The 20,819-nt window shown below is 47.4% G+C and overlaps 4 protein-coding genes and 1 pseudogene across 4 annotated transcripts; 3 read left to right on the top strand and 2 right to left on the bottom strand.

The window, feature by feature from the left end:
* Nucleotides 1–204: 204 nt before the first annotated feature.
* LOC120669583 lies at nucleotides 205–2,155 on the top strand. The gene has a single exon (XM_039949372.1). It carries the CDS (start codon nucleotides 510–512, stop codon nucleotides 2,016–2,018), a length of 1,509 nt encoding a protein of 502 aa, XP_039805306.1. The 5' UTR covers nucleotides 205–509; the 3' UTR covers nucleotides 2,019–2,155.
* Nucleotides 2,156–4,695: 2,540 nt separating this feature from the next.
* Nucleotides 4,696–5,667, bottom strand: LOC120670493 (ethylene-responsive transcription factor 2-like). Its single transcript, XM_039950599.1, has one exon. It carries the CDS (start codon nucleotides 5,665–5,667, stop codon nucleotides 4,696–4,698), a length of 972 nt encoding a protein of 323 aa, XP_039806533.1.
* A 7,357-nt stretch (nucleotides 5,668–13,024) lies between these two features.
* On the top strand, nucleotides 13,025–17,326 carry LOC120670559. The gene is made up of 5 exons (XM_039950695.1): nucleotides 13,025–13,403; nucleotides 14,221–14,270; nucleotides 15,192–15,350; nucleotides 15,963–16,079; nucleotides 16,892–17,326. The coding sequence occupies exons 1-5, from the start codon at nucleotides 13,163–13,165 to the stop codon at nucleotides 17,024–17,026; spliced, it is 702 nt and encodes a 233-aa protein (XP_039806629.1). The 5' UTR covers nucleotides 13,025–13,162; the 3' UTR covers nucleotides 17,027–17,326.
* A 124-nt stretch (nucleotides 17,327–17,450) lies between these two features.
* LOC120670558 lies at nucleotides 17,451–20,106 on the top strand (annotated as a pseudogene).
* LOC120670560 (histone H3.2) lies at nucleotides 19,988–20,809 on the bottom strand. The gene has a single exon (XM_039950698.1). The coding sequence runs from the start codon at nucleotides 20,595–20,597 to the stop codon at nucleotides 20,187–20,189; it is 411 nt and encodes a 136-aa protein (XP_039806632.1). The 5' UTR covers nucleotides 20,598–20,809; the 3' UTR covers nucleotides 19,988–20,186.
* Between the last annotated feature and the right edge of the window lie 10 nt (nucleotides 20,810–20,819).

Raw genomic sequence — 20,819 nt, 5'->3', positions numbered from 1 at the left:
AATCAGGAAATAATCCAAATCTAACCGAACAAGTCCTAAATCTGTTCCACGTGAATTAAATGTTTAGTTTGAACGAACTTGGCGAACAAGAAACGCACGTTTTGAAATTTCACCTCACTTTGTCCGTTTGATTGAGGTGTTCTTTTTTCTGACACGCCGTATGAGGTGTTTGACTACCCAAAATCACCGCATTTCCGCTCGCAGAGGTAATGTATGATGAATCCATGGTGCGTGCATAGTGGAAAAGGTCACCAGGAGGCCAGGATCAGCTTACTTGGATTCCTCACTTTTGCCTGCCTGCCTCTGATCACGCCAAGCAAGGGATTACTGGCGACCTCAGGAACAATACAGCAGCATTGTCCCCATGGCCCTGCAAAGACGGAACGACCCTATAAATAAACCCCACCACGCCATGTCACTAAAACCATCGAGGCATCGATCGATCGCCCCGGCCCGTAAGCCCACCACCACCTGCAAGGCTGCCAAGGCCACCCGGAGCTAGAGCGAAGATGAGCGATGAGCCCAACGTGCCCGCGGCAGCAGATCCCGGGCGCGTGCCGGGGCCGCCCGCGGCAGCAGAGCTGCTGGGGCGCGTGCCCCGCCCCCGCGCACCCCCGCCGGCGCCGCTGCCGTACCAGGCGATGCTGGGGTCGACAGCGTACGAGCGGATGCGCGCGGAGCACCCCGCGGAGTTCGCGCCGGCGAGCGTCTTCTTCACGCACGACCCGCGCAGCGCCATCGACCGCCGCAACAGCTTCCGGGTCAAGGCCGCGCTCGTCTACGAGGCCGTCACGGGCCACCACGTCGACGACCACATGCAGCGCGCCGGCAGCCTCCTCCTCGCCCTCGCCAGGGAATGCCATGCCAGGATCCAGGCACCGACGACGACCGGTGATGCAGGAGGTGCTCCGCCGGAGGGCGGGGGTCCTCCTCCGAACCCTGCTAACCCGGACACCAAGGGAGGCAAAAACAAAAGCAACCCGCCAGCGGAGGTCACCGACGAGGGCCTGGACGAGACGCAGAAACGAGTGGTCGACGGCGTCTTCCTCGTCGTCGGCTTCCTGCCGAAGCTCAAGGAGGCGATCGCCAGGAGCGCCGACCGCGACGGCGTCGACGAGAGCTTCAAGTCGCGGCACATGCAGGACATCGTCACGGACGTGGTCAAGCTCGAGAACCAGCTCCCGCTGCGGGACCTGCTCGACGTGGTCGCCGTGGCAGAGGCCGCCGTCGCGGCGACGGTCGCCCGCGACGAGTTCGAGGACGTCCGCAGCTCCATCTCCGGCGGCGGCGAGTACAGGCTGCCCTTCAGCAAGGACAGCTTCGAAGACGTGGTCCACGGCTTCTGCTGGTACTACTCGCCCTTCGCCTCCTCGAAGAAGCCCGCGGCGGCGAGCCCGTTCAAGGACGTGGCCACCGACGAGGACATGGCGACGCGCACGCTGCTCGACTGCCTTCACCTGAGCGTGGTGAAGCCGCCGCAGGGCGCGGGCGTGAGCGCCACCGGCCGGCCGGCCCGCATGCCCACGGCGCGGGAGCTCCGGCGGTCGGGGGTCCGGCTTCAGGCCGCCGAGAACGGCCGCGCCGAGGTCGAGTTCGCGCAGCCGACGGTGCGGTTGCCGGCGCTGGTGTACGACTTCAAGCTGGCCACGGTGACCCGGAACCTGCTGGCGCGGGAGTACGAGGGGCAGAGCAAGCCAGTCACCCGCTACTTCCAGATGCTGAACGAGCTCGCGGAGGACGCCGCCGACGTCCGCATCCTCCGGCGCGCCGGCGTGGTCCGCGGCGGGTCCGGCGGCGCGCAGGAGGTGCACGGGCTGATCAAGAGCATCGACGGGCACGCGACGTACCCGTCCGTGTACATGGCCATGGACCGGGAGATTGAGAAGGTGAAGCAGTACCACGATCAGAGGATGACGAGCTTCCTCGTCCGCAACCGCCCCGGAGTGATCTGGGCCTCGTCGGTGGCCGCCCTCTCGGTGGTCGCCATCGTCGCCGCGAGGAGGAATCGGCAGGGGTGAAGCGAGGAGCACAAACCAGTATACGCAGTGCTGCCAAGTACGTATGCGGTATGTGCATGTACATATATTGTAACTTGATGTGTTGTAAGACGTATTTCATGGTATAAAAGGCAATAAATTCCAAATGTGCTCGAACAGCAAACAAATTGAACACCCTTCGATCTTAGGATTTTCAAGATACTACATGCAACTCAAATCGGATCATTGGCCTTAATGTTGGCGAAATAGTTGACACAAAAAGTAGTAGATGATGCTATCACTAAAACGACAAACAATGTTTCAACTAAAAACAATCCAATAACGTTTTTTCAAGCAAAAGTTTTCTAGAAAGAGCAAACATTTATTTTTACTAAAAAAGGCTTTTAACAAAGTTCTTTAGAGATAGTGCTTTCCAATAATAAAAAATACTAAAAAATAATGAAAATAAGTTGTAGGAAAAACTTTCACAAATCATTTCATGAAAAACTGTATACAATAAAGTTTCCTAAAAACACTTTCTAATGAAGTTTATGAAAACATACTCTCCCCGTTGATATTTTAAAGAAAAAATGGAAAGGGAAAACAAAAGGTGTACTGTTGGTTTTTTTTTTTGGGGGGGGGGAGTCCAGTTTACACCATTGACTATCATAAAAGTCTGATTTTCAACCTTCAACTACAAAATTAAACAACAGAGGCTATCCAACTATTGAAACCCGGCAAGTTTGGCCCTTGGTGTGGTTTCAAAGGTGGTTTTGTATTTATTTTAAAAATAGAAAAAAATCTAATTAGATATAAAAATCAGTAATTTATTTTATATCAAAAAAAATATGTAACTAGTACAATTTTTTTTAAAAAATATAACCTATCTATTATTGCTCCATTTGAGTCTTAGTTATTCAAAAATAATAGACATAATTACAAGCAACCAAATATTATGAACATAAAAAGTTGGATCTAAATAATTGATGATAAGTATTGTGCCTACACATAGGTTACATTTTTAGAAAAAATTTGATAACCATTTCATAATTTTTTACTTAAAATAAATTACTTATGATTCTTTTGTTTAAATTTGAAATATAATTATCACTAAATGGAAAACCATCTAAGGGGCTAAATTTGTCTAGTTTCAACAATTGGATGACCTATGTTGTCAGGTTTCGTAGTTAAAGGTTGAAAAATAGACTTTTGTGATATAGTTTAAGGGTGTAAACCGGACTCTTCCATTTTTTTTGTCATGGTGTAATGTGGGCTCTGGCAAAGCAATGTTTGCCTCGCCTTGTGAATCTAGTCGTTGCCAAGTGATACTGATTATGTTATGCACCGCGGCTCTGCCTGCTCGCATGGATCCAGCCGAGCCTACGTTGGGAAATGAATCGGATCGTGGAAGAGCACAGCATAGCTGTCGTTGCGCGTGCAGGTGGCAAGAACCATAGCGACAAATTAGGGTGGAAGCAAAAGGGAAACGTATGCAAGGAAGGTTAAGGGGCTCTTGGTACGGGCGTACAGCTCCAACAACGGCTACATCGACAGCTCCAGAAAGAGCTGTCAAACGAAGGGCATGAAAACCAACTTTACCACTCTAGCACCTTGAAGTTGATTTTCTCTCCCCTCTTCCTTCCCCTCACTAGACCACAAGAAGCCAATGGAGCCACAAATTGTGGCTCCACCGGCTCCGGCTCCTCATATGCTATGTTGGTGGAGCCGGAGCCACGTGAAGATTTACCAAAGTGGGTCTAAAATTGCTCCAACACACGTGTGGACCGAGGAAGTTTTAGGAAGGTGTGCGTTGTCTAGTCCGAACAAGTACAAAGCGTGTGCATGAGCCCTCACGCTTTAGTAACCCATGCGTGTACATGGCTGGGTAAACCTCGCACGAGTGGGATCCTCGTGCGCTAGAGCGTGCAAACGCATTACCATGATCTGTATATCTAGTTCTTTGTAACTTGATGCATCATAAGGCACAATGCACAAGTTCAGCAAAACCAATAAGCTGCATTATCGTATTTCAAATCAACATCTATCTAGTAAAAAAGGTATTTCAAAATTCAAATTCAAGTGAATTACTTGGTGGCTTGAGAATTGCAAAACTATCAACATAATTCACGAAGCTTGAGCTTTGGGAGAGATAGACATTGTGCTAAAGCTAATGCTTCAATGTGTGCCCGGTCAAGCTACCTTGAGAGTCGGCAGCCATGCAGACGCTAGCAGCAAGTCACGTCCAATCAAAGACCAGCCAAGTACTAGTCCAAGCTCCAAGGCCTGCGCCATGAGCTTGGTTAGTTGGTTTGTGCCGAAATCAAAGGTGACAACGAGCCTCTCGTCCAAGCACAAGTGCACAACCCCCAACTGACCTGGCGCCTGAATCGGATGCCGAAGACCAATGTTGAGCTAACTGCACGCGATTTCTGAAGCAACAAGATGGCGATCGATTTGAAGGAGCTCGAACAAAAAGCACACACGAACTGAACTGGTTACAGTACATTTTTTTTCTCTCAATCAGATCGATCCGGAGCTGTCTAATGTAACATGAACACACTGAATACATGTACTGAATCACTACCTACCCAACACACTGAACGAATGAGAAGAGAGATGTTGACGCGAGAGTTTTAGAATGGAGGAAAAAGAATAGCAGCATTTGTCTCCATACATACAAGGCAAATGACAAAACTTTCGGCGGCCGGGGGGAGGCTGATCATTCAGCGGCGAAGAAGTCGCCGCCGATGTCGCTGAAGGAGCAGCCGCTCGCGCCCGGCCACAGCGGGAGGTCGAGCGCGGCGTCGTCGGCGAGGTGATCGAGCTGCGGCGCGGCGAGGTCCTCGAACATGACGCCCAAGGCCGGGTCGCCGAAAGGGGCGGTGATGATGCCGGGGAACGGGAGCACCTCCTCGTCGAGCTGCGGCAGGAGCGCGTCGGCGGAGATCGGGGAGGTCTCTTCCTTGGCGGTGGAATCGGCGGCGTCCGTCGTGGGCTTCAGCGCTAGAGGGGCCGCCGCGGCGTCCGTCTCGCCCGGCATTGCGCGGAGGACGGAGACCGGCGAGCCCACCAGCTGGGACTCGTCGCTCGACTCCTCGGCCGAGGAGATGTCGGCCACGCCGAAGCGCGCCGCGGGAATGGCGTGCGGCGACGGTGGCGCAAGAACCGGCGTTGGCGTCGCTTCTGGGAAGTTGGTCGTCGCCGATGGCCCGCGGAGGCGGCGAGCCTCGGTGTCGTACTTCCTCGCGGCCTCCTCGGCTGTGTCGAACGTGCCCAGCCAAATCCGCTCGCCCTTGTACGGATCGCGGATCTCCGCCGCGTACTTCCCCCACGGCCTCCTCCGCACGCCCCTGTACCTCGGCTCCGCCGCCGGAACCCCCGGCGCTTTCCTCTTGCCACCGCCGGCAGCAACTCTCCCGGCGGGCGCCGGGGCCGGCGTGACGACCTTGCAAGGCGCTCGATGCTCCACCACGCGGATCTCCCTGACAAACTTGCGCACTCCCCGCGGTGCGGTTCCGTCGCCGGCGCCATCGCCGGCGCCAGCCTCGTCGCCGGAGGAGTCCGTGGCGTCACGGTCGTCCCAGAAGATGCGAACAAGTTTGCGGATCGTGGTCGGCTCGGCCACCGGCTCCTGCTTCATCTTTCGCTGCCTCATCGCCGCCGCCCTCTGGGCCATAGCTGCTTCCACCATTGCTCGGTCTCAGTGACTTGTGGAGAACGAAGCGGAGAGAGGGAGAGGGAGATGACCAGGGTGGAGGAGACGAGGAGGTGAGACTAGATATAGTAAAGGAGAGTCGTTGAGAGGAAGGAGAGAGGGAAATCATTGAGATTTTGTCGAAAAATTTTAGGATCCGATCGAAGTTTAATTTGGCAAACAGCCTAATCATAAAGGGTTTGCTAGGCTAGGCTATCTCTTCATTAATACATTGCCATTTATCCCAGATATTTCTCTACTCGCAAAATCTTCCCTTTGTTGGTTTGAGTCCGTTTTCAGATACAAATTCGAGGAAAACACGTGATACATAAAAATGAATCTCAAATTTAGTAAAACCTAGGCCCACATGTAAGAGATGTATTGCATAAAAAAATATGTCCATTCACTTTGAAGATTTGGAAAATAATTACAAGGATCGAGCTGTAGTAGGCCAGTTGTGACAGAACCGCCAAATTAAATATCTAATTAAGCGTAATGGCCGTCATTTGAACACATCAGACGCATTAGCTTAACAGCTTAATTTGACGATCCTTTCTCAACCCACGGCCCGATCGAAACAACACCAGTAGTCCCACATGAAGGTGGTCGCAGATGGTACAAGCACGACTCAATACTTGAAAACACAAGAGTGTTCGCGACACGAAACATTTAGTTTTATAAACCAAGTTCAAATACATAAATAATTTACAAGATTAACACTTACATAGACATGACTGAAGTCGAATACAAAGATCCTACAACTACTCTAGCTTACATCAGTTCTGATCCACCCCAACCGGTCGGACCGGTTCACCCAACCGGTCGGCACCACGCTGCCAACTCCACCGGTCAGTCCGGTCCCACGGACCGGTCAGACTAGTCTACGCAAAACAGAAGGGCTGCACACTCAGCCCACAAGTGTACAACTCGACAGCGCCCTAACCTAAGGGTCCCGCTCCTCGACCTGCCACCCCTCTGCATCCCGGCGGATGAACTTGACACAACAGGGGGCAGAAGTCGACGTCCGGGTGTCCTGTAATAATAATGTGGCAACAAACCCTGAGTATTCTAATACTCAGCAAGGCTTACCCGACCAGTGGGTATAACTTAGCCCACATAACTAGACATGCAAAGCTTTTGGCTGGTGGTTATTTTGCAGAAACCGCGGCTAAAGTAAGTCCTTACTTTCATGATTTTAGCCCAGATTGTATATATATAATCTAACCATGATCTATCATTAGCATAAACTAACTATAGCAAACATGGTGGAGCAACAGGTATAAAAAATCAATATAGAGAAACCTGATATTAATCACTTATCATCCCTACTCGCACTACGCTGCGACTCGGTGATCAAGGTGCTCATATCCGAGAGCGACTGACGGCGAATCGATCCGATTTAACCTTGCAAGGTGGACCTAACCAACACGGCACGTAAAAGCCCCGTCGGACCACACGCACCAACCCTTCCCCTCCCCACCTCGAACTACAGAACCACCCCACCTTCATATAGTCAGCCGAGCTCAACGTGAGACCACCAAAAGTAAACATATGCATTCCGTTTCTCCGCGACTACTCGACTCGCTCTACGGGGTGGTGATGCAGTTCTGTACTTTCGAAGCGAGGCAGTACTAGGCTTACCGGTTTCGACTACCTCCTACTCCCGGTATGCGGTTAGTATAGTTCAAACATGATCAGCAAGGCCAACAACGGCTCGGTCCTTAACTGACACATACGGGACTAAGACACCCAGGAACCCTGTCCTGCTACCATACCTATACATCATCATTCCCCGTCCGGTCTCAATTCTCCATTCATTGCGTATCAATTTCACAACTCATGTAATGGAATATGACTATACCCTGTATCTCGCGAGTAACCGGAAATTACTCGACTTTTAACCCTCCTATATCTCGCAAGTGGTAAGAGGTCACTCGTCTTCTACCGGGAACTGTTTAGCATAGCACTTCTATCGTCCTATACATACTAGTATAAACTCGAGGAAACCTAGGAATCATGCAGTTAGGGTTCCAAGAAATTCCTAAACCTAATGCACAAGTAGTAGAGACATAAATAGGTGTTATAATTTGAAATAATAGGAGTTGTACCGGGGCTTGCCTTGCGTCTGCTGCTCAACACTAGGATGAGTTGGGCCTTGGGCCGACTCCCCGCGAACCTCCTCCTGCGGGGCTGGCCCCTGCGGCTCCTGTGGCTCCGCAACCACCTCGTACACGACCTCCTCCGCCGCGGCTGCTACACGTGTGCATATGCATATGACATGAGAATGCATGCATGAGTTATAAAAATTCTAAGTAACTAATAGCCAAAAATAATTTCTAACCAATTGTACTAACTACCCCGACTTTCACCTTCTCAGCCAACACCCCACCGGTCAGACCGGTTCATCAGACCGGTCAGACCGGTCCTACTGAACCTACCGTGACACCGATCAGACCGGTCCCTCCCAGATCAGAACCTAGAATCCTTGGCGCGGCAAAAATCGTCCACCAACTCCAAACACCCTCTAGGATCTAGTTCAGGAGTTCATGTGGATGCTTTTGACCAGAGGAAATCACCTAAAACCATCTAGTACAAGAGATCGATCCAAACCCCTAAATTACCTTGAATGGGCCCTTTTTCCCCACAAGGACTTGATTCCACAGCATAAGTTCTATCTAGGCTCTAGCTTAGAATGCAAGTGGAGGTTCATGACCAAAGGGAACCACCCAAATCCCCCTAGAACAAGAGATCAATCCCAACCCCTATATTATTTACCTTGGGTCCTTTCACCAAGAGCTTGAATCCAAGCCAACCAGGGAGAAAGCACGCAGAGAAGATGATTCCCCACCCAATTGAAGCTCCTTTGTGCCTTGGATCAATGGAGGATGGATGGATTTGGGTCCTAGGGTTTGGGGTGAAAAATGAGAGGGGGAGAGCCTGAGCTCGAGCTGAGCACGGGGAGGGTGAGTGAGAAGAGAGAGAGTGATTTAAATGTTGTGGGCCCAAAACCACTAGCTCGGGTTAGACTGGTCAGACCGGTCGCCCATACCGGTCAGACCGGTCCAGGCTGAACTGGCCCAGGCTGACAGAAATAATTTTTGGTGCTTTGTCGCGCGGTTTGAAACTAATGACCGTGATTAATTTAATTAAGTAGTGGATTAACACCTGAGTGTTACACCAGTAGGGTAACTACGGTGCAAATGACATCTGGGGCAAGATGGGTCCATGCACTGTGGAGATGGCATGAATGATTGGCAGCTCATCACTTTTGTTAACTTCTTCATTTCCTTCCAAATTTGTTTTTGTACTTTGGTAGTGAGCCGCTCCGTATGAATGTGACGTGTAGATTTCAAGGTTTAAGAAAAATAATAACATGCCAATAAGAAGTATTGAGAATTGTGGCGCCTATCGAAATAATATTTTTTTATAGTGATGGAAATATGAAGAGACCGATATGCTTTAGGGCAGGTGATTTCAAGTTTTCTATTAAATAAAGTAGTGTCAAATTTTCAGTATTTCCAATTGAAAAACTCATTTCAGTATTAGGTTGAAAAGCTTAGCCTTTGTTCATGTAAACTTAATTTCAGCAACTAATGATGAAACTGCTTTCATCATCTCACTATTTTCATAGAAACAGTTAACAATGTCAAATTTTGCAAGACTAATCAAATAATAGATTTTTATCACTTGCCATTTATGTAAGTTTTGATAGATGTCTTTTAAACCGTCACATATTTGTAAAAATATGATGCTAGATTTTATTTAAAAATTTTCCTTTTTGCACAATTTTATGGTAATTTGAAAGAGCTCATCATTTTATTTAAAATAAATAAATAAATAAATAAAATGATGTTGAGTTGTCTGATATGTCACCGATAGTAGTAGTCTATTCCAGTTATATATGGATCTAATTTGTGTTTGTCATCTTGTGGACCTACATCTAGAGCCCGTTTGAGAGGGCTCCCTAGGAGGCTGACCTGGAGCAGGCGAGGTCACATTTTCTGGCTCCGCCGGAGTACCCAACAAAAGAGCTCTGGCTCTCCCAGTGCACCGTGCAGGAGCGCTCCACCCGCACGACCGTTTGGTGCGGCTCTGGTAGGAGCTATCGGTGGAGCCACACTAAACGGACCCCTGCTCACACGTATACACCCTAGTGGTGTTATGAGTAACGGATCAAGGGTACGTTTGGTTGAGCTTTACCAACACGTGATTTGGCGAAGTTTTTGCGCGTGGGGTCACCAAACCAAAGTACTCTAGTGTCTAGTCCTAAACAACCTGAAGCTGTGAATTACATGGTTATAAGCTGATTGGGACCTCACCATAACTATCACTCCTAGTGTTTATTTAGTATTCTCCTAGTGCTTGCTAGTGAAATCTAGTGCACACCCTATGGTGTTATTTGGTATATTTTAACCATGGCAAAAATCATGCGCATACCATGAGGAACACCATGAATTCATGGTTTTCATGCGAAATTTCTTGCATTATACTCCTTTCTCCAAGCATGAGTTTCAGCACAAGCAAGTTACATGACTTTTCTGGGAAGGGAGCGAATTAAAAGTTGTACCAAATACAACCCAATGGTTTTACAAAAAAAAATACAACCCAATGGTTTTACAAAAAAAATCTAATACTCCCTCCTTCCCTGTTTATAAGGCATACACGTATATCAAGATTCAAACCTTGTCATCTTTGACCAATAATTTGACTATTAAATTTTTATTTTTATAATGCAAATTTCATATGATTGGATTCATAATCAAATATATTTTACAATGATTATAAATTTATAATCAAAAGTGATATAATATATGATAAATAAATGGTCAAAGTGTTGTTTAGAAGACCGTGTCATGTTCTACCATGCCTTATAAACGGGGAAGGAGGGAGTACTACGACCGTATGAACTGAAACGGCCAAAAGTCTACAACGAGGAATCGGCACTCTGTAGAGATCAAGACAGAACGGGGAGTACGAAGCGATGAGTCACATAGCATGTTTTATTCAGACAACCACAATTTTTCAGAATGATTGGCTGCCCAGGAGAGAAGGAACAGACCCAAAGCATGTCCAGTCTTGTCCATTGCCGAAACCCCGAGACGAAATGGGCCATCGCACAGCAGGGATGTTTGGTGAGATGCACTAGCTACTCTTTTTTCTTTTCGTGCTTGCGGAAAGGACAAATTTTTGCTTTTTGCTCCGCTAATAAAAAAATTAGGAGGATGCTGCCATCATGTAGTGGTATAGTTTAGAACTGACGTGGCCAGCCCAGGGAAAAATTTTCCGACCGGAAAATCCGGATTTCGGAAAAAATTTCCGTTTCCGGTACTACCCGGAAACTATTTTCCGGCGAAATTACGAAATTTTCGGTTTCAAAATTTAAAAATTCAAAAAAATTCATAAAAAAATGAAAACCGGATTTTCCGACCGGATTTCGTTGCTTTCCGGTCGGATTTCGGTGCTTTCCGGTCGGAAAACATTGTTTTAGCAATGTAAAAAAATATTTTGGTATATATGGTATTGCAAAGGAACTATTACACATGTATATATAATTTAAACACGAAATATCCATTCAAATTCCGTAAAAATAATATATCCCTCACATGACTAAACACATATAGATCCGTATATGAAATAAAAATATAAACTCTTAATAAGTATCCCTCACATTACTAAACACACATAGATTCCGTAAAAATAATATATTCCTCACATGACTATTACACATGTTGGGTTTATTTAGCAAAACATGTCCTATATATGATCAGCTTGTATAACTTGGACAATGGACTTGGTATTGTATTATTGCAATGAATCTATGGCTTGTATGACTAGGACAATGGACTTGGTATTGCATTATATTGGATTTAGATTGTGTGTCTTGTATGGACAATTGGACATACATGTTTTAGGTGAATCCTATTAATATTTGGTGTGTGAAATATTTATTATGCTTTGTGAACTGTTATATATATGCAAAATTAGACGAAGTGCTGTAAAATTTTTAATTTTTCCTCACTGATTTTACAATTTCCGATCACCAACAATATTTTTCGGTCGGAAAACACCGAAATCCGATCGGAAAATGTCGAAAACCGAAATTTGAATTTCGAATCGTTTTCCGATCGGAAAATCCGGAAAATTCCAGAATTCCGGAAATTTTTCGTTACCGGCCAGTACCGGAAAACCGGTTTCCGACGAAAAATTGAACCCTGGGCCAGCCACGTTTGGATCTTCCCTGTCGCTAGTATTCCCAAGACTTGTCTGCCGGGCACGTTACGTTGACGCTCGAACTGGGCAGGGGGAAAAGAAAAGATAAACCCGGCTCAGTTAGGATTCACAGTACAAACCAGTGTGCTCAAGCAAGCGTTTCGAATGCAGAATTCATCTCCTTTTTATGAGTCTGATGGGTTGTAAGATTATTCAGATTAGAAAGAGCGCTGCACAAGCACCAAGTTCTTGATCAATCCGACTTGTCAGTGAGTAGCAATAACAAAAAAGTTAACGGCGATTAAGTAGGGTAGGGCTAAACTCCAAATCACAAGCCTTTTGCCACCACAGGATTTTTAAACCTGCTGCCACTGCTCGTGACCATCAACTCGGGTCAATTTCTAAGCTGATGCGATCCGACTGAGTAAAACCCCACCCCGAGCCCAGTGACCAATCCCAACTGCCAGTCTGCCACCCCCGTATCCACAGCGGCCGACGCGCGCCCCGGGACAGCGGAAAAACCAAGCCTGGCGGGCGCCAGGGCCGAGCCAGCCGCGTCGATCGCCGTCGCCGTCGTCGGCACCACCAGCCGACGCGAGCCGCAGCGGAGCGGATCCCTGGAGATGCCGAGCCGCGGTGCGGGGGGCGGTAGCGGACGACGAGGCGAGAGCCGGCCGGCAGCAGCGGCCACCGCAACGGACAAGGGCGGGAGGCGTCGGGGCGGGAATTTAATCGGAAAAGGCGGGCGCTGTCGCGACGCTGCTGCCCCGGACGCGACGCGACGGCGGCCGCGGGTGCTGGTGGCGACGCGCCGGGCCCGGCTGACCTGGCCCCGGCGCCGGCGGCCTGTGGGGTGCTAGTTTAAGGAAAGACGGCGGCGGATCTTGCCGCTATTGTTATCTGGGAACCAAACCCAATGGCCGATTACTGCTGCTACTGTTATTTTAAAGCGGGCCCGGTCCGTCTCAAAAGCGGGCCGTCCGCACATCACCAAAGCCCACTCATGCCGAGGGCCTGGCAGGCAAAGCGGCCCGCGAGACCCAATAGCTGGATCGCTACTGCTGGATCGAGCGAGAGGGCCTGCCTGGTAGCCAGAGCGGCCCAAGCAGCTGGATTGCTTCGTCGCGTTCGCGAGCCCGGCCGGCCGTCTCGCCTCCTTCGCCACCACAACACGGCTCCGCGTCGGCGTCCTCCTCTCCGAGTTTTTCCACCCGAACCGCGTGATCCGACCTCGCTCTCGCCGGAGCGCGCTCCCACTCCCACGCCTGCTCCAGCGGCCGAGATGGAGTACGAATTCCGGGGCCGCCCGGGCTCGGGATCCTACGGTGCGCCCCCGGGGGCCGCGCCCGGCGCCGGCGGCGGCCCGTCGCTCTACCCGCGCGTCGGCCAGCCCTCCCACGGCGGGGGAGGGGCCGGGACCGCCTCGCCGCGGGCCGCGCCCTACCACCATGGCCCCGGGGGCAGCTCCGGGTCCTCGGCCCCCATCGTGACGCCGCTCGCTCCAACCTCCACCTCCTCCTCGAGTAATTCTATTTCTCCCCCCTTTCCCACTTCGTACGCGTATCCGATTTATTCCACTGTTGGTTCGTATTCTTCCCGTAGCGGAAGATGCACGCTATGTGCTCGGTCGAATGCAGCGTGGTGAATAGTCTGCCAACTGAATTGAATGGTTTCTGGGGCGTTAGGTCAGCGGATCTCTTGTTGGTTTGGGTTCTAATTGGTAGGGACCGACATGTGGGAACTGGGAACTGATAAAATCTAGCCTTGAAACTGGCTAACTGTAGCACTTGCCTTTGTCCATCTTTAACTATCTCCAAGTTGGATTACTTCCTAGGGACTGCTGGGAGGTTGAATGCCATCCAAATCCAAATGATATATGAGCTATATTGAATTGCATGTTAGATTTGTGTTGTGACAGAGCTTGGTTCGGTTGTGTCACTATTGTAACTTAGGTGCACACTAAGGCATGAATTTGTTACGATCATGAATTCATGATGCTGTATGGACTTGTAGGTGTTTGCGTGTGTTGTCTTTGTATGTGTTTGCATATTCTACATGTTCAGCTTAGAACTGGCAAGGAGTGCAACAACATCAGGTGCCAAATGCTTATGAAATGGTGCTGTAATATTGAGAGTGGGATCGTGTTATTTACTTGCCTAGGCACATGGATGTATTGTAATTCCTTGACATAACCTAGTAGTTGGTAACCTTGGTAATTGTGTTTCTATATATTACTGTTCCCATCTTGCAAAAAATGAATAAACTGTTTACTAGTGTGTTCTGTTTTCTTGTTCTTAATAACAGTTTGTTTTCTAATAATACTGTTTTCTTATTGTGCAGAAGTGGGCATACACGTTGCAATAAAGCCTGAATTCCGCATTACCCCTCCTGTGAGTAGTTTAATCTATTACTGGATTACATTTTTCTGTATTCTCAGGAGCTACTAATCTGTTCTCAGATACAAAAATTTGCTCCAGTGAGATTGAATGTTTGCCTAGCTAAATTTGCTCCAGTGAGATTGAATGTTTGCCTAGCTGTTAGACAAATGTTGGCATCCTGTTAATTCATATGTAAATATGGAAGTTTTCAACTGTTGATATCGAACAAGATATGTGTTTCTATAATAAACGATCCAATTTTGTCTGTTAATTTTTGTCTGTATTGAGGCATTCCATGGCAGGGAATTTACAGTAATTGAATGGTTTGTTATTATTGATTTGTTGCGAGTCACCTTTAGCTGTCAAGTGACTATCTTCTTTATCTCATTGATCTGAGTACCATTAACAAACCTTACTAGTTTATCTATTTCTTGATGTACATGCTAACTCTTTCTGCAAGACAATAACCCTCTCTGCTAGCCCTTTGTCGATAGCAAATGCAGCTTATTCCTTGATGAGCGAACAATTAGGATGGAAATGTCAACCAATACAATGAACTGATATTTGTGCTGATATTTCTGTTTTCACTAGAAAAGTAGCTGACGATTTTTACTATTTTTGTGCAGCCATAGCTATTAGTTGGTTTTATAATCTTGTTGTTAAAAGCATTGTAGGTTGTACTCAACTAAGTTGAAATGTACGGGGATTCAATTCATACTGTGTGGGTTCCATCAAAGTTTCATACTGTATATGGGGCCTATCTAGTTTTTTTTTTCTGTTCCTAGATATGCACATTGTCATTCTTCAAGGTTCTGTTCATTTATTAAGCAAACCTAGTTTGTTATGTGACATTAGGTGTGTGCTATTCGCGCTTTCCTCGTTCACACGATGATTTGATAATTCATGATTTTCTAATTAGTGTTACCTTTTCAGCCTCAATTGCCACCACAGATGGTAGAAATTCCTCGTAGCACCTTCAACTTTGATTTTGAGTATGAGAGAAGGATTCTTGCTGAGGCAGAGAAGGAGAACCCCAACTGGAGTAAGTTTGTGGTAGAAAGACAGGCACCACTGCCTGTGCCACAGCAGCAGGCAAGTTACATACCTCCTACTTTCTTTCATATATCAGTAATCTTTACATGGTTACCATCAGATAAAGTTTCTTCTGGTTCCTATCTGAAAAAGGGTCTTAAGTTGTTGATGGACTTGTTTTGGTTATTACTATTGGCTTAACTGCAAGCTTTCCTTATGTAACTAATGTCCACTGTTATTTACTAAACTTTGCCCTCCCACCATTCCTCCGCCCTGTCAATGTTGTTGATGGATTGGTTTGTTGTATGTTGTTAATTGAAAGACTAGAAGCTATTAACTTGCTCCTTGAAGCAACAATAAATTGATATTACAGATCAGTAAATCACGTATGTGAACATTCAACCTGGTCTGCCTGAACATTTAACGTTAAATCCAGGGAGTGATGAGCCACGTGATTTAGGCACAGTTTATATTAAGCTGCATTACTTTGATTCTGTTCTTTTTTTTATTCCTGTTGTGCCTGACATCTTAGGGAAAATTTGATATTACAATCTTGCGATTTCATTTTAGCGTCCTCGCCTCAGGGTTGTATTATGGATTGTGCATGCCAAGCAGATGTTTAATACAAGTTGTATTGGCTGAATAACTGACATTCCCATTTTCCTTTTGCAGGCTAGACCAGCATCTTCAGGGTCAGGGGATCCAGTTGTGGACAAGTATGTCGCCATGGGGCTTGGGCGTGAAGCTGTCTCATTTGCCGTGTTGAATTATGGAGATAATCCAGCAAAGGCATGTTATTTTCCTCCTGTTGTATTTTTCTTAATATTTATTTCAGCACCATTAATCATTGAAAAAGTGGCTCTCTGATAGCTCAAGTTTGTTTAATGACAATAACTATGTATATCTTATCTCTATTCGAATCTGCGAGTTATTAAATCCACCTGTTCATGTTTCATGTGCTATCTATTTTTGTACCAAGACTATGATTGCCTTCCTGTCCTGCTAATCTTATTTTTTTACTTGGATGTTTAAAGAGATAAACCACTGAAATATTATTATGAGCAGATTTGTAATCAGCTTTGTTCTTTTAGTCTTTTGGGGGTTTATGTTGCTCATTCATTGTCCATGATTATCAACTGTCATTCACCAGTATTGCTCACATCAATAATAATGTTCTTGTAGAACTTGATATGCTGAGCATGTTTTTGACATGTACAGCTCAGAAAATTTCTGGTTAGCACTTGAGCAAATTTGCACTACAAAAATAATAAACACGGAACGTACAGGCTGATTTTCCCCTGTTAGGTATGAGAATTGAGAAGAAGCGTATGCCTTCTACCGCAAAGCCGATTTTCTGCATTGAAGAAATTTTTTCTGTTTGCAGATAATCGTTAACGTTTCATTTTGGTAATTGCGCTTAAGTGGGAGTAGATGGCCAAACGAAATAATGTGACATGTAAAATAGTTTAAGCCGAGATAAACCCTGGTAATTAGTTTGCTTTATGTGTGCCGATTTTTCTGTTTGTTCATTTAACGGGCTATTTTCTTTTGCTGTTGCTGCATGCCCATCAAACTGACTCACCTCTCTCTTGTGTACCCAGGTGAAGGAGTTCGTGAAATCGTACAACATCCTCCACGAGATGGGCTTCACATCGCCAAACGTTCCCGTGCTGCTGGCGATCCACGACAATGACCCTGACAAAGTCATCCAGCGCCTGCTCTCGTCGCCGTCCTGATTGGAACCACATACTACCCAGACACCTCACGAACTCGTATATGTATACCACATCCATGTACAGCCCTGCCCTACGCTGGCAACCATCCTACTATGCAAACCGCATGCCTTCTACTTAAATCTACGTGTTAGCTGCCGCTAGCTTTTCGAACCGAGCGACATGGTTTGTATGTTGTATCCCTAAATCTGTTTGGTGTTTTTATTTCTTTCTTTTTCCACTATCTGTCTCGTTTCTGAATCGTTTTCTTTGCCTAAAGTACAACAGGATGATTGCTGAATGTGAATGATGATTCCGAGTTTTTGGGTTGGTTATCGAGTTCATTTTCGCAGTATCTTCCTCGCACATCTTTGCGTCCGCTGTCAAGCGTCTCCCTCGCCTTGTAAAGCTCTAGAGCGACGGACGAGGCGACTGAATTTTTCGCAGATTCGCTGTCCCGGACGGTTCCTGAGTTAGGATAACGTTTTTGTTACGCTCTGGTGGTATCCAGTATCTGTCTTCCCAGTGACGTGCAGTTTCTCACGCAACATGCCGCGCGTCCGATCCGAGCGAGAAGCCGTGCGCTCGAGCTCACTCTGGCTGGCGCGGCGCGCGCGGTCGCGCGGACGTCTCCATCGTGGACCCCATGAGATTTCTTCTCTTGTGCCCCACGAGCTCGGCGTACCGGCGGCGGCGGCGGACGAAGCCCGTGGGCGGCCTTGCTGGGCAGTGCAACGCCGGGACCAGCCCCTTCTCCCTGGGCATCCAGATCAACCAGATGGAGGAGTTCAAGGACAGAGTGATCGGCTCCAACGGCAACAGTGGTATGACAAAAAGCTTAAGCATTCTGTCACTTGCAATCAGGTAGCCGAAAATTTCAGAGAACGAGCTCTGAACTTCTGACGGGATAGGTGCAGGGAAGCGATAGATAGCCACAGGTTCAGATCTAAGCATGTGTCGGCAGGAGATAGGGCATGATTGTTGCATGACAGTGATCTTTTTCACCCCCTATAGAGATGGCATCATAGGCATGGCAAATTGGCAATGCTAAATTTTGATGATTCCACTTAACAGCAAATACTTGCTGATTTCAAAATTATATGGCTTGCTGAAGGAGACACTTGCTGAATGTTTTGCAGGCCAGCTCCCTCCTGATATCTTTGGTCATGCTCGCTATACAATGGACATTGGCCAAAATGATCTCACCTCAAACCTAGGATCCCTTGGAGTTGAAACAGTCAAGCAAAGTCTACCTTCAGTTGTCAAACCAAATCTCCTGGACAATATAGGTAATGTAGTGAAAAAGACAGTTTAAAAAATGAAGTGATTAGAAGAGTTGGGAGTAAGTTAACTTAATCATAAGAATTGGGGAGTAAGTTAACTTAACGAAGCCTTTGGCCTACTCAATTTGTTTTTCAGGATCTGTATAACGTCGGAGCCAGGACTTCATGGTGTTCAACATGGCACCAATCGGATGCTACCCGGCATTCCTAACGGGGTTTCCACATAGCAGCCATGACTTGGACGAATTTGAATGCATGAAAACATACAGTAGTGGAGTAGTCTACTGCAATGGAACTACTGAACAACAGTTTGGATGAGGTCAGGAAGAAGCTGCAGGACGCGTCGATTGTATATGTTGACAAGCATGCTGTCACACTTGAGCTGTTCCGACATCCTGATACTCATGGTAAGCTGTCTCATAATTTTTGCAGCATCTAATCAGGACATGAAACAATTTTTTTCATATCCAAACTTGATTCATATTCATATCCAACAATACACCTGATAGATCTTGTCATTATCAGGGCTGAAGTATGGGACTAAGGCTTGCTGCGGATACGGAGGTGGAGCTTACAACTTTGACCAAAATGTTTACTGCAGCAACAAGCAAGGCAATGAATGGCCAAACTGTAACTGCGGCAGCTTGAGGAGATCCACAGAACTACGTGAGCTGGGACGGAATTCATGCCACTGAAGCAGCAAACAAGATCATAGCATCTGCAGTAATTAGTGGCTCCTATATATTCATATCCACCCTCAAAGCTCTGCAGCCCATAGACTGATCACAGAATCATTCAGCCCATGAGCTGTGTTCGCTTGGCTTGTCAACCAACCAGCCAGCAGTACTGTTCTCTCATATTAAATCAGCACCAGCCACCAGCAACCAATCAATCAGCAATATTGTTCTCTCGTAACAAATCAGCACTAGCCATCAGTCACAGCCAAACGAACACAACGTGCTATCACTTAGAATATGTTTTAGCAAAAGATGACAGATAGTACTAGTACAGACCACAGAGATGTCTCGGCAAATAAGGAGACCTGACTCTTGCTGTTTCACTTTTACAGGATCGCCACAGGTTTACTTTTAGATTAATGTATATTACAAAGTTCAGATTTCAGATCACAGAATCACTTAAATGCAAAACTTGCAATTGCTGCAGACAAATCCCCAACTTTCTGATTTGTAAGAACCACTTGATCCTGCTGTTCAACAGACAAACTCACATATTCAGAATTAGCAATGGCCTCACTGCCTCAGAATCAAACTGATGGATCATTCGAACACCATGTACAAACCAACCAAAATCCTGCATAAAGGTCATCAGTCAAAACTTAATTGAGCATGAGTACAAATCAGAAAATCGAGTTCAAATAGATCACTTCAATTGCAAACTCAACCAATACAGACACTGCATCCACCATTGCCATTTGCCAACTCATAGCAAAGATATAGGGAACTGCAGTCCATAACTTACATTTACAGCAGAAGCAATGCCATGTCATGTCTCTCTTGAACTAGATCCCTAGAGCATCAGACCTAACTGCATACAACGTTTGTAAATAAATCCAATCTTTTCATTCACCAATTTGTTCAAAATTGGAACAGCAGCATCAAAACCTCAGCCAAATCCAAACAACCATTTAAGCACATGGGCCATTTTCAAGCATGGATTCAGAGACCCTACACAAAAATCAGTATTGACAATTCAGAAGAACAAACTTAGAAGATTGATGATAAAGTAGATCACTTCCACTGCATTTCTCCACTAACAATTATAATCCATCGATAGCATCAACACAAAGCAGGAAGCAAATAACTGAAGAACAACGCAACACCTAGAACACGACGACAGCAGCCTAAACACCTAGCACTAGTGGTAGCAATCAAGCGAGGCGCCTAGGCGCGCTCCCCGCGGATGCGGCGGGCGAGCTGGATGTCCTTGGGCATGATGGTGACGCGCTTGGCGTGGATGGCGCAGAGGTTGGTGTCCTCGAAGAGCCCGACGAGGTAGGCCTCCGCGGCCTCCTGCAGCGCGGCGACGGCGGAGGACTGGAAGCGGAGGTCGGTCTTGAAGTCCTGCGCGATCTCGCGGACCAGGCGCTGGAAGGGGAGCTTGCGGATGAGCAGCTCCGTGCTCTTCTGGTACTTGCGGATCTCGCGGAGCGCGACGGTGCCCGGGCGGAAGCGGTGCGGCTTCTTCACGCCGCCGGTCGCCGGGGCCGACTTGCGCGCCGCCTTCGTCGCCAGCTGCTTCCGCGGCGCCTTGCCGCCGGTGGACTTGCGCGCCGTCTGCTTCGTGCGGGCCATCGGGTTGGGGGGCTGCGGAGGGGGTGGCGGCGACGGGGATCTGGGCTCGAAAACAACGCGGGGATTTCTGAGAGAATTCTTGGTGCGGTGTTGTTGGGGGATCGGGTGGGTTTAAGTAGCGGTGGGATTTGGGGAATCTTAGCGCGCGGGGTTTGAATTTTCGTGGCTTTGGGCGAAAACTTGGGCGGTTTGTGGAGAACTGGAGGGATTGGGCGCTTCGAT

The sequence above is a fragment of the Panicum virgatum genome, chromosome 4N, assembly GCF_016808335.1.
Source record: "Panicum virgatum strain AP13 chromosome 4N, P.virgatum_v5, whole genome shotgun sequence".
Lineage (NCBI taxonomy): Eukaryota > Viridiplantae > Streptophyta > Magnoliopsida > Poales > Poaceae > Panicum > Panicum virgatum.
Note: the sequence above shows the minus strand (reverse complement) of the source record. Positions and strands in the feature narration are given on the sequence as shown.